Source organism: Uloborus diversus, chromosome 1, assembly GCF_026930045.1.
Source record: "Uloborus diversus isolate 005 chromosome 1, Udiv.v.3.1, whole genome shotgun sequence".
Lineage (NCBI taxonomy): Eukaryota > Metazoa > Arthropoda > Arachnida > Araneae > Uloboridae > Uloborus > Uloborus diversus.
Genome location: NC_072731.1, coordinates 165887653 through 165901475, shown reverse-complemented (window position 1 = coordinate 165901475; position 13823 = coordinate 165887653). Strand labels below are relative to the sequence as shown.

The 13823-nt window shown below is 30.0% G+C and overlaps 1 protein-coding gene across 1 annotated transcript in view; it reads left to right on the top strand.

Annotated features, from left to right (window-relative positions):
• LOC129222738 (arylsulfatase B-like) overlaps positions 1 to 13823 on the top strand; it is a 32439-nt gene that overhangs the window by 9740 nt on the left and 8876 nt on the right. The window contains exons 4-9 of the mRNA XM_054857272.1: positions 4045 to 4157; positions 6507 to 6617; positions 6725 to 6850; positions 9521 to 9647; positions 10844 to 11137; positions 12489 to 12868. Of these exons, the coding sequence (XP_054713247.1) occupies positions 4045 to 4157; positions 6507 to 6617; positions 6725 to 6850; positions 9521 to 9647; positions 10844 to 11137; positions 12489 to 12868 (1151 nt within the window). The remainder of the gene's footprint in view (positions 1 to 4044; positions 4158 to 6506; positions 6618 to 6724; positions 6851 to 9520; positions 9648 to 10843; positions 11138 to 12488; positions 12869 to 13823) is intronic.

Genomic DNA, 13823 nt, shown 5'->3' with positions numbered 1-13823 from the left:
GTTTATAAAGGCTTAGAATTGCATTTAAAATTTACTTAACAAGATTATAGCTCCTACTGTATATAAGTTGGAAGTTTCAAATAAATATCAAATGCAGAAAACTTCTTTCAATTAGGGCCAACATTTTTAATGTACGGGTAAATTTTTACTACCATAATTATGAAAAACACTAAATCAGTTTTTAATATCTCCGGTAATTAAAGTTCTACAAAAAATTGAGGCCAAGCTAAGAACACTTTCGATCAATTTACCTTTTGAACGAAAAATGAACTATCAAAATCGGTTCATCTGTTTAGGAGCTAAGATGCCACCAGAAGACACACTGATACACACTTTTAGAACTTATTTCCCCTTCCTTTTTGCAACGGGGGGGGGGGGGGGGGTACAAATTGGCTTCTGAAATGATACCTTATATTTTAAATAGGGAATGAAACCTAATTTAAATGGAAGTTAAGAGTCTTTTACTAAATATTAAAAAAAATTTAGAATAGAAATGATCCGTTTAAGATCCGTCAAAAAAGTAACGAATACGGATACAGATCTTTATTTTCCCTCGGATACCCGAGGATATGGATATCAGGAACATCCAGGGTTTCCGCTATGGTCGCATTTTTCGCATAATGCGAAAACACTATCTGAATTGCGAAAATAAAGCAATGCATTTTCGCTTTTTTGCTCAAATAAAAAATAAATTAGTTTTTTAAATAAAGAAGAAATGTATGATCCTAGAGAGGAAGCGTGCATGGCGATAATCAACTTAATCTTTTTAAAATCTTAACTGAGATGTTTAAACTACAATTAAGTTCAATAACTATTAGTCTTATCCAGCATTATGTCCCCCCCAAAAACTGCTTTATTAGGAGGAGGGAACTGCAACGTTCTAAACACCAATCATGTTTTCTTTTTTTATTTTATGTTTTAAAAGACTGTTGTACTTATTTCTTCAAGAATGTCACAAATGAAATATGAATTTTATTTTCATCTGGAGATGAAACACACTGAGGCATATATAAATATATGAGAACATGTAACATTTTAGCATTTTGCTAACATTTTTCCATCAATTTTAGCTTTTATGCTAAAGAACTTTTGAACCCAGCTTAAACCCTGGGAGCATCACTATTTAAAATATAGTGTAATTTAAGCAGTAAACATTTATGAATTTTCATGATATCGAACTGCACTTTTTACAAAAGCTGCTTAATATGGCAGCCTATTTTTATCCCTGAATTTAAAAAAAAAAGAGTCTCTTATGCATGATCCATAAAAATTGATTGTCTTTAACAACTTATATCCAATTTTCTATGTAATAGTTTCTTTCAAATTTTAACATATAATTTTAAGTATACAGTGAGGCCTCTCTGTAGTGACCTCCTCTAGTTCCTCCAAAAACCTGTTGTTTAAAGGAAGTTGGGCACAAATCAAGTTAAACATATGCTTTAAGTACTATAAAAGCAAGATATTCAATATGAAAAATTTCAATAAGCAATATTTTTCTTTTTCCAAAAAAAGCTCAATTGGATGTTTAATTTGTTTTTTCAGGCTCTAAAACTAGTTTTCATTTCCTAAAATGAATCTGAAGTGGCTACTACCACAACCATAGTTTTTTTTTAAATTTCATTTTTTATATTAATCATTTTTTTATTTCATATTTTATTTTTAGTACAGAAAAATGCTAATTCCTTAATTACAAAAAGGAGAAGTGGGATATAACCACTTTCTCGAAACAAAATGTCACTTGATCCTTGTCTCATCAAGGAGATCATGTGTTTTTTTCAGGAAGGCATGTGACATCAATCTAAATCTCATGTTCCCTTAAATCTTCTTAAAGAATCTTTAAGAAAAGTTCCAATATGATAGTGGTTCCCGAGGGGTATAGTCTCCAGTACAAGGCGAACTAATAACCCCCCATGCATTGATTTTATGATTGCTATGGAAATTTAGATGGTCCAACGCAGAGTGAACTATGTGATTTTTTTTTTATACTTTAACATGTTGCAATGCAAATTAATAAAAACTTTAGCAATGGACAGTATTTAAGGAAAAACTAGCTGAAACGGTTGGGGATTATGTTCTATTTAGGAGAAAAAGTGTTAGTACTAAAATTTTGCTTATGTGGTTCTCCAGGGAGCTTAAAGAAGCTTTAAACTATAAGCAAGCCGCTTTTCGCCAGTTTAAGGAAACTGATTAGTGTGCGGATAGGCTCCAGTGTTGTAAGAGCCTGCCGATTATTCCATAAAATGCAACCCAAGAAATTGGTAAATGTTACTTTCTATAATATATTAATTAAATATAAACCTGTCAAGTATTACTTGGTACCACTTTCCATATTTATAAAATACAAATATGTTTTCAGTGTATTTTTCTATATTAATCTAACTTTGAACCTTCTCATTGAAAAATATACATTGTTTATGATGGTTCACTCTGGCATAAGACCATCTAATTGTTCCATCACATTTTTGTTATTTGAAGAGGTACACAGTCAAAGAGATTTCACTGTATATAAAAGTTATTCCTGAAATTTTTTTACATTTAAACTTAAAACTTTCGGAATTATAAGTCCAAGACGCATGAAATAATTGAAGTTTTCAAGGAAAAGTAAATATCTTTATAAATAAAAGTGATATTTTTATAAAAATGTACACTTATGTTAAACAAAGCAAAACAAATATTTGAAAAAAAAATCAATTTTCAAATGTACATTGCATAATTCAGACTTACCTATGTTTATAGGATAATACCCTTGTAGGGTGACTTCCAACTTTGTAAATAACAATACTTTTTATATTTCTTTTGTTGTCAAAGTTTAAAAAACATTCACTGAATAATTTTTAGTTATGACAGATCTGTCCCTACTAGTTTGTCTAACCCTTGTATGTAATGCTTTTACGTTATCTGCTCAGTTATATCTTTTTGTAATATTCTTTGTCATATGAAGTTTGTTAGGCATTTTATAGAAATAACTTTTAAAAGTAAAATTTTGTTGATAACTAACATGCATTTTTGTACTTCATGAAATATTGTATGCTTATTGACAGCAATCATTTATTGCTAATGTACTTTTAGGCTTACAACATGGTGGAATTTCACAAAGTCATCCTTTTGGCTTGCCGTTAAGCAAAGTATTAATGCCACAGTGGTTTAAGAAACTGGGTTATAGCACTCATTCTGTTGGCAAGGTTAGTTTTCCCTAAAGCTATGCATGAAAATATATAATTTCCCTTCAGATATTTCAAACAATCCTTTCAACTTGGAGGAAATATTTGATAAATTAGTCTAGTAGACTTTAAGGCATTTGTGCGTTATTCCTATTGTAATTAATAGTTTGTTTAAATGTATAATGTTGTTTTATTCTAATTGCTAAATCCTTTAAATTTTAACAGAAACCTAAGAAAAAGGACAAATTTGTATTAGTGAATGTTCCCAAACGTTTTCGATTCATGGCACCATTTGAAGAATTTCAAATTTCTTGGCACCCCAGACTATATCTATTACATTATACATATTGATCCCATGCATATTTTGTGGCACCCCTCTTCTCTCCCTCCGTCACTCACTTTGGGAACCCTGCATACTGTCTGTTGAGCTATGCTATCCCTCTGTGAAAAGTAAGTACTAGTAAACATGTAGCAACTACTTCAGAATAACAACGTGGTACTAAGTGGTCAAATACTTTATTCTATCACTGACTTCTTTGAGTTATACCAGCACTGAGAGAAAAGCAGGATTTGTCTTTTGTGGTGATCACATTCCACCAATAAGACACCACTCATCTTGCCTGAAGTTGGTACACATGGTTCTTATTTTGTTGATGACTCAACAAAATGTCTAAGAATTCTTTTTTGAGATGATTTTTTGTCTTTTTAAAATTTATATTTTATAATGGCATGAACTTATTCTTTTTCTCTTTGTATAATTAACTTTTCAGTAGTGAGTCCTTCTACTTCATGGTTCAATATGAAATAATTTAAGTATTTAATATCCCAGGAAATTTAAAAGTGCAAGAATATAGTTTTACATGTGAATTATACATCCTTTCAGGGTTACAGCATGATGTAATATTCGTTAATGAAAATTGGGGTCTGCCTTTGAAGCAAACACTTCTGCCACAATATTTGAGAACGTTAGGTTATGCAACTCATGCTGTTGGAAAGGTTTGTTCAATTCAATACATGTTTTTCACGAAATAATATTTTAATTATCAAATTATAACTGTCTGTTTGTTTGTCTGCCTGTATTTTGCTGTGTTACAGGACTATTTGACTAATTTTTCACGAAATTTGGCACAATATTACTTTGAAGTGTCAAAAACTGAACGTCAAAATAATTTTCTTTTTACTTTGACTTTTGTTTTTTATTGCAATATAAAACAAAACATTCACATTTTTGCTTTAACTGACTAGAATGCATGTGTAGCTTGGGGTTTATTTACAGAAGTTCATATGAGGCAGTGAGAAACAAAGCGATGTAAGTGGCAAAATTAAAAATTTGGAGATAACCAGTACACATGGTAGGTGAACCTCCCCTCTGTCTTCGGGCAAAAGATTGTACTAGTATCCCTGGTAGTTGCTGCTGTACAGCATAATTTGTGGAAAAAAAATCAATGAAAGCCTACCTAGGATGTTATCTTTAAACACATTCTACTCAAAACTTGAAAATGTCCACTTACATCCCTTTGCTTCTCACTGCCTCATATATACAAAGTCATTTATAAATAGTACTTATGTGAATCCGTAAAACTGAAATGAGAAAAGAGGGTTGTAGTGTTTACTAACCATTATGATGTAATATTAATATTTGTTACGTGCATTAAAAGTCTATGTTTTCTTTCTTTTTTTTTTAAGAAAGAAATCTTTCCTTTTTATTTTCATTCTTCATAGCTGATCAAAAAGTTAAACAAGTCTTTTGTACTCCATTAGAAGTTAATGAAACTTTCCTTGCCCTTAGTATGACACTACAAAATGACAAGTTAAATTTTAGTTTTAGAAATTTTCATTATCTTAAAATTCTATTGACCGTGACCATTTGATCTAGGAGGTAGATATATTAACAAAAAGTGCACAGTACTTAAAACACACTCGCTCCAAAGTTGATAAGTTAAAAAATAGAAGCTAAAGATAACTTTGTAAGAATGTAAGAATTATGTTTATGTAGTATTAAATGTATTCACCTGTTTTAATATACAAACAATTTATTCTTAGTACTAAGGAAACATTCCTTATTGAGGAAAGATTATTTGTTTGAAAGTTTAAGATTTGTAATAATATTTGTATTAAGTTATATGAAAAATGTTTTTTTTTTTTAACAAAATGTGTCAGCAGCAGCCAGAAATTACATCCTTAGAAAGGAGAAATTCTTAATTTACCAAAAAAGCTTGGAATTTTTTCTGAATGAAAATATGAACTAGGATATTTGCCCGATACGGAATGTTTTTTGGGAGAAGAGGGGGAGAGGGATTTTCAATACTTTAGTAACAAATACCTGGAATATTTTATTTAAGGTGCATATAACTGATAAAATTACAGAACATATAAATTATTTTATGAATGAAAATGTGCACAATTTAAAATAAAAAAGTTACAAACAAAAATCAAAATAAATCTTTCGTTTCATTCATATTTCATTCTTATAGGATAATCTGCCCTTTTAAGTCCCAATAAACAAAACGGTTTTGGGATTTGTGAAACAGTAAATTTTGAGTTTTTTCATAAATATTTCTTCAGCAGCACATTCATTTTCTTCTGTGGTTTGTATGAATTATTTGTGGCAAATCTACTTCTATTTCTTTAAAAGTCATTTTTTCAACTTCAGTAACCACTGTCTGACTGTAGGTTTCATTGAAGAAGCAAAACTTTCAGAAATGGGTCTTTCCTAATGTTTCATTGAGTTCCTAATGTTTCCCTGAGTGCAAACTATCATCCTTTTCTTATCGCGAAGCTAGTGCAAGAGAAACCACAAGTGGTATTATTCTTTTGTTGCACACTGCTACAACAGATGTTCTTTTGGCTTTCATATTTTTTGTGCAAGAATTGAAAGAAAAGAATATGTAATTTTTAGAATTTTACTTGAAAGGTTTCTTTTTTTTTTTGCTCTTTTAAATTTCAAAGTTTGAGTCATCTGTTAAAAAAACTTCCATTTAAAAAAAGTAAACATCAAGCTATTGAGGATAATTATCACTAAATTGAAGGCAAAGAGATTGAGACCTGATAAAAAATTCTAGTTATTGTAATATTCAAGTACTTTGAGTTTTGCAAATTAACGGCATAAAGAAATAAATTTTTATGTTTGTTAATATGGTGGGATCAAAATGAAGTTAGCATAATCGAAATTTCTATTCATAAGGTGTTTTATGTAGTTTTAAAGGACAATTAAGATAAATTGTATACATGTCTAAATTTAGATTTACTATTTGATGTTTATAAATGATGTATAGTACTAATGCAGTTAACTTTTTGCTCAAGCATATTTACATTTTAAATTTTTCTGTTTATTTCTTTTTATAGTGGCATCTTGGATTTTTCCGCAAAGAATATACACCTACCTTCCGGGGGTTTGATTCACATTATGGGTACTGGGGTGGAAAAGAAGATTATTTTGATCATACTCAGCAAATGGTATGCTTAAAGAGAATCTTAATTTGAAATCGATACTTTATATCTTGTGTTGACATTTTTGTAGAATTTCTTCTTCTTCTTTTCACTTTTATGGCATTCTTATTCAGGGACAAATGTGGGGTCTTGATTTTCATCACAACTTGAATAGTTCAAATGATGGTTTTGGAAAGTATTCCACATTTTTATTTGCAAATCATGCTGTTAACATCATAAACCGTCATGAAAAATCAAAGGTATGTTAGTATTTTATAAAATTCTAATTCCTTTTTATAATTGAATTTTTGTATACTGTGTATCAATGTCAACTTGTTTTCTGTTTGTGACATAAGTCTTGGTAGCATATAACATCCAAGGTACCAAAATTTTAAGCATTATTTCAAAGAAAGGTCAAAACTGATCTCTAAACAATACATTCTTAATTATTAGTAGCATAAACTATATTTACGAAAATTGAGTGAAGTCAAAAATTCTGTTAACAAAAGGTTGTGAGCTAATTAAAATGTTGAATAGCAATTCTTTTGCTTAATTTTAATGAAAAGTTGGATAATGTTACAAAAATTAATGTCAAAAAATAAATAAATAGATAAATGAAACCAAAAGTAAAAGAAATGTTCTCCTTCATTTTATTAAATATCAGCTTAAAATCAAATAGAGCGCAAAGTGACAGCATTTTTAATTAAGTTTGTAAAAAAGTATATTCAAAAACCTCAAATAAAGGGATTCTAAACTATTGGAGCATTTGGTGGCATATTAGTTGCACAAGATGAAAGAAACTTTCCCCTATAAATACATAGAGCAGTGGTTTGCGACATTTTCGCTACTGAGGACCTCTTGGTATTTGGTACCTTTTCAAATCCTAAGCGGACCACATACGAGAGAAATGATATTTTCACAACAATAGTAAGGGGTGAATTGAAATGAATCCAGTAGTTTTCATCAATAAATTTAATTACAACTATAAAAATGACTAGATTAATTTTCACTAGCTGTTACCACATTGCTTGCGGACCACTGGTGGTCCATGGACTGCAGGTGGAAAATTCACTAGCTGTTAGACTACTGATCTAGAGAACAAACCAAATAAATCAGCATTCCTAAAATTAATAGTAAAATAAGGCATAATAAAATTTAATTAATTTTTCAAGAGTAGAGAAGAAGTAATAACTGAATAAAACAATTATTTTTAAATTTTGAAGGGATACACAAAAGCATGTGCATGCTGTGCTCTTTCTTTTGTACAACAAACTTATCATCTGGCTTCGCGGTCCATTCGTATTTATAACTCATTGATAGTTAGCTTTATCTGCTATATTTGTTTTCAGCTTTAAAAAATAAATAAATAATTAAATAAACTTAAAAAATCATTTGCGGGATAGTAAGGAAATAGTTTTTATTCAACATATGATGTGGTAATCATTTATTAGAGACTTCTTTTTAATTACCTGCCAGCACTTTTATTAACATTATTTATGCCTTCAAAATTAAATTGAATCCATTCAATTCTTAATAATACAATCTTTAGGGAAAAAGTAAAAAAGTTAAAACTATTCAAAATTTGAATTAAAAGAAATTTGTATTGAATGCAGTAAAATTTAGTGGTATTTAATATAAGACATTACATATGAACATATGGTATTGTCATATACCATATGTCTGGAAAAGGCCAAGAAACATTTTCCAGAATCTCTCTTTGTTTTACATATTTTGAATTGATATCCAAAAAACTAATTTCTATTTTACTAAAAATTAACAACATTTGTATATTTTATAAAAATTGAATTTTTGAAAGAGAGAATTTCCCTATTAACAAAGGGAGTAATGGAAAATTGAGAGCTATACATATTAGTATGAATTATTCAGTTATATAAATTACCTAAGTTGGAATCAGAAAGATTGCTATGTGTGTAGTATGTACTACTATGAATTTTTGTCAATTTTCTGATGTTTTTCTTTTCACAAGGAGGATTGATAATGGTTCAGATCACTTGAAGTAACCCTTAAAAACAAAAGATCTTTGATGTACATGGATATAATTACAGTTTGTTCTGTGTTCACTCTATTTACAACAACACTCTATTTAATGACTTTCTCTATTTAAAGATGACTTTTCTCAGTCCCGGACCCTATAGGCCCAGACAGAAAAATAATTTTCCTGTACACATTTTCCCCAATTAATAAACTGAAATTTTCACAACTTAAACACCCTGTTCAGGAATCTGACAGATAGGGGATTTATAGTATTTCTTGTCAGAGTGGATTGGCATACACAGGACAGACTAGACATGCTCTCAAATTCCATTTTAAAGAACATGAAAATTTTGTCAAAAAATAGGATTTTAAACGTTCCCCCATCGCCCAACATTGTTGGTCCTGCAACCATAACTTTGATTTTTCTACTGCCAAAATTATCCATGGTTGTTCTTCCACTTACGGTTTAGATTTTTGGGAATCTTACTGCATCTGGAAAAATTCCACTTTATTAGTGAATGACTTCTTGAGCAGCATGCCCCCTTTCCCTACTGCTTGGAAATCTTTTCTTTAATAAAATTTTTTAAGTGTATGACGTTTTTCCTAGATACAGGTGTCCTTGCTGTTTTCTGCTGACGTAACGTTTTTGGCTCCAGCCAATTTCAGCCTATTTACTCATACATTTCTTATTTTGCTTGTTCACTTGTCCATTTTTGGATTTGGTGTTCCTTTGTTCTTTTATGCACTGAAGAAGGGTTTGATTTTATAACCCAAAAACAGCTATTTGCAGAGTTTTTAAACTCTTTTTAAATACTTTTACTTGTACATGCATACACATTGTCATATTTTTACTCATCTCATCGTACAAAGTTTTCAACTGCTTCTTTTACAATTTAATGCTTATTTAATGCTAAAGTATTGATAAATATTTCTAGCCACTTTTCTTATATGTTGCTTATCAAGCAGTGCATAGTGCAAATTCATATGCAACACTTCAAGCTCCTGAGGAATACATTCAACGCTTCAACCACATCAAAGATAAGAACAGGAGAATATTTGCAGGTATAACAAGTTGTAATTATAGCTTTGATTTTTATTAATATTTGTTAATGATCAAGTCAACGCTCTTTTTAAGATATAAATGTTCTAATTTAATGCAGAAACTAAACTAAAATGTCAAATTTGAAAATCGTTTAGTATTTTTTTTTTTTTTTTTTTTTGAATTCATAGAGAAAATGTTTTGCATAAATTTACAAAACCACTGCTTTATAACCATGATCAATTGAAAGTCATATTTTCCAGTTTACCTTTGGGAGTCGAACAGCAGCCATTTTACTTGCTTTCAGATTTCTAGCCACTTGCTTGTTGTAAAAGGAGGGTTTTTCATTACTTATTGTTCTAGGGTTGATCCATTTTTGGATTCTTCTTTTGGGAGGGAAGGTAGTTTATTTTTTCAACTAGGACTTTGTATTTGACTCTTTATGTTATACCTTTTACATTTTTCCAAAATATGATATTGCAGAGTTTTGATAAATCGACATTTGAAATATTTTCGTAATCTCTGCACAAGATTCATAAATAATGCATTTGTAATTTTTTTTGCTTGCTCTGTGATAAAATATGATGCACTAAAAATTTCTTCTTGATTGTAGGTTTTTTTAATTTACTATTCTCATTCTGCTGTTGTCTCAGTTCTGTTAAACTATAGCATTAACATGTGAATGTGAAAAAGTTACTGCCTTTTTTATCTTTCGTAAAAAGTCATAAGTATGACCATTTGATGCATAACGAAATAACTTGTAAAAATGAAACTTTTTTGTTTGTCAATGGTGGCAAAGGAAAAAAAAACTTAAAAGTGAGGAATATGAGCTATCCTCGAATAACCTGCAATTTATGTTTCTTAGTTAATTGCTGTATTGTTGTAATCTGTCTTTAACCTTTTGATTTAATTATAAGAAAATTACATACCTTTTTACTGTTGTTATTGTCATGTATGACTAAGTGCACAGACAGAAACAATGATAAAAATTAGATATTGCCAAAAGCATGTTCTTGTTTTATCATAATTTATGAATAAAATTTTTTCACACTAGATAATATAAACTTTTAATCAAATGCAAGTTTATTGTCATATAATCTTTTTCACAATGTTATAAAATTCAACTGTTGAAAATTTGTTGCAGAAATACAATTTCCTTCCATTACTATTATAATTATTGTTATTAATATTGTTATCATTATGTTTTTTCCCAATTTAGGAATGGTGTCTGCCATGGATGATTCTGTAAAAACTATTGTTGATGCTTTGAAATTTAATGATATGTTAAAGAATTCCATAATTCTTTTCACAACTGATAATGGTGGACCTGCTGCAGGATTCAATGACAATGCTGCCTCCAACTGGCCACTGAGAGGTGTTAAAGCTTCTTTGTGGGAAGGTGGCGTAAGAGGAATATCTTTCATATGGAGTCCTTTGCTAGCAAACTCTGGAAGAACATCAATGGATTTGATGCATATAACAGATTGGTTACCTACTTTGTTTTATGCAGCTGGTGAGAAGTGTTTTTTTTTTTTTTTTGCTTTGATGTTTCCAACATCAAAAGATTAATGTGTGTGTGCACTCAAACCTGTTTTTGTGCAGTCTTTTTTTTTTTTTGCGGTATATGAAAATCTCAATCAGATTGGGACTCAATTGACGAAATTATTAACAAGTATGAGGTGGTATCTTCAAGTGACAAATGGGCTCCGATAGGTCCCCTTAATATTAATACCCCCCCCCCTCCGATAGGTCCCATAATTTTGGGAGATCTGTAAACAGACCTTCCAAAATTTTCTTTTTTGAGCAATTTTGTCCGACAATTTTGCAAAATTATCATCACTTGGTTCATTTTGATTTTGTGATACTAGATAGTTATTTCGTGAGTTTTTAGGTTATTTTCAGCGTGAGACTTTTTTTATGAAGTCCCTATCCACCGCATTAAAAAATAAAAAATAAATAAAATAAACTGTGTTTCAAAAACAACTTTTTATAGCTCTTGCAATTTTTTTAATGCAGTCCCTATACACTGCACAAAGGCAGGTTTGGGTGTACAGTAGAATGTTAACCGAGCTAATAATGAAGTCTTTTTTTTTTTTTAAATAATGTAAATCTATTAAAATCGTGAACTTTCAATTCTGAGATAAAAGATTTTCTGGAAATTTGTGTTTTCAGTGCATCTTTCAATACATAACTTGATACTGTTAAAAAAAAAATATCAATTGACTTTTTAATACTTACTACAACTTATTTTCCATTTTAGTTTTTTAACTGTTAAACATCATTTCAGATGTTCATCTTTAAAAAGTAATCTCTTGTATTTTTAATTACTACATTTTAAAAATTTGCAATCCTGACAAATCTTTATACAAAGTTTCTACTAACCGAGATTTCTGACATCCGAGGCACTAGCAGTCCAATTAGCTTGGATAATTGAGGTTCTGCTAGATGGTTGAAAATCCATTTAGGAAATAATGACAAAGATTTTGTGATTCTCATAGACCAAGTTTGTGTATGAAAATTCCTAAAAATTAAATACTAAATCACCTTTCTTCTTCCTTTAAATCTGTTCAGATTCAACTCATATTGAATAGATATGAAAACCATTTATGCTAAATTCTTCCTATATACTTTATTTGCAATATTGACTGTGCTTGCATTTAATGGCTTTAATGTTAGACTTTTTTTTTTCTAAATTCATAATTCTACTGAAAGGTTTCTCACTTTCGTTCCATTTCTTATTTAATTTTCCATCAAGGTATAATTGCATGTTTTGGCATAACATTCCCAAATTGCTTTTTTCTCAATGTGAGAGATGTCTGTTTATGTAAAAATAAATGAATTATGAAAAATATTTTATCATATAGGTGGAAATGTAACCGAACTTGGACAGTTAGATGGGCACAATGTGTGGAACACTCTTTCATCAAGTTTACCATCTCCACGTACTGAAGTATTATTGAACATAGACAACATTAAAAAAGTATCTGCTCTTCGTGTTGGAAGATATAAAGTTGTGCAAGGAACTACTTATGATGGAGCTTGGGATGGCTGGTATGGTCCATCAGGAAGAAATAATTCTTCAAACATTAAATCTAAAATTAACAGCTTTCAAAAATCAGAAATAAATTGTGGTCCAAAACCTACAAATGCTTCTGAAAGCTGCAAGCCTGCAGAGAAACCTTGTCTGTTTGATATTCAAGATGATCCATGTGAATATAACAACATAGCCAGTATGAAACCAAAAGTAAGTAATTTTGAATTGTTATTTTTTTTTGTTTTGTTTTTATACTTAGGATTTCTGTTAATTATATGGACTTTGAACTGTCATTGTGGTTCATCACGTAGTTTTTAATCATTGTAAGATTTTTCAGTCATTTTTCTAAAATAATTCTCCCCCCCCTCCCACCCCTCCATTAATCATACCGATTCTTGATTTAGTTTTGTCAAGTTTTTTTTTTTTTTTTTTTTGCATAATGCCATTTGTTTGCAATTTTGTTTTCTTTTATGGCAAATCATGTTCCTAAATTATCCTAGCTTCTCCATGGTTTGGCTGGCAGTCAAGCATTTATTCTAGATACCCTTGCTGGCATTTTTAGTGAGAGATATCAGTTTAGGGTGCAGCAAATGGCTAATATGTATGTGCGGGGAGGGGAGGGTGTCTGGTAAATAACTACTGAAAATAAGAGTGGTGTGGGGAGGGGAGGTTAAATTTTTTTATTTTAAATGCTTTCAATGATAGTCAATAATGTTTCTAGTACTAAGAGTTTTTTGAAAAGGACTTCTTACAAGTACAGTAAACTCCCAATTATCTACAAGTCATTCAACAATCAGGAACATGTATTTTCATAGCAGGAAGCAATAACCCAAGGCTGTTTTTTCTCAAAAAAGTGTAAATTTAAATTTATAGTTTTTATTTATTTATTTATTTTTTGCACTTTCTTCATCCTACATGCCATTGTTCTTTATTGATGTTAAGTTCTGTTGTACAAAAATACAAAACATTTTTACTGTACTGTATGTATCAATACCAGGGTTAGAAAATATCATGATCGAAAATATCCAATATTTTGATACATATAGGATATTTTGATATGTATCCGATATTTTCAATTAGGGCAAACTGAAGTCTTTAAATAGTAACTGCTTCTTCAAATCACTTATTTATTTTCTTATACAGTGCGGCGCAAAAGTTTAAGCAC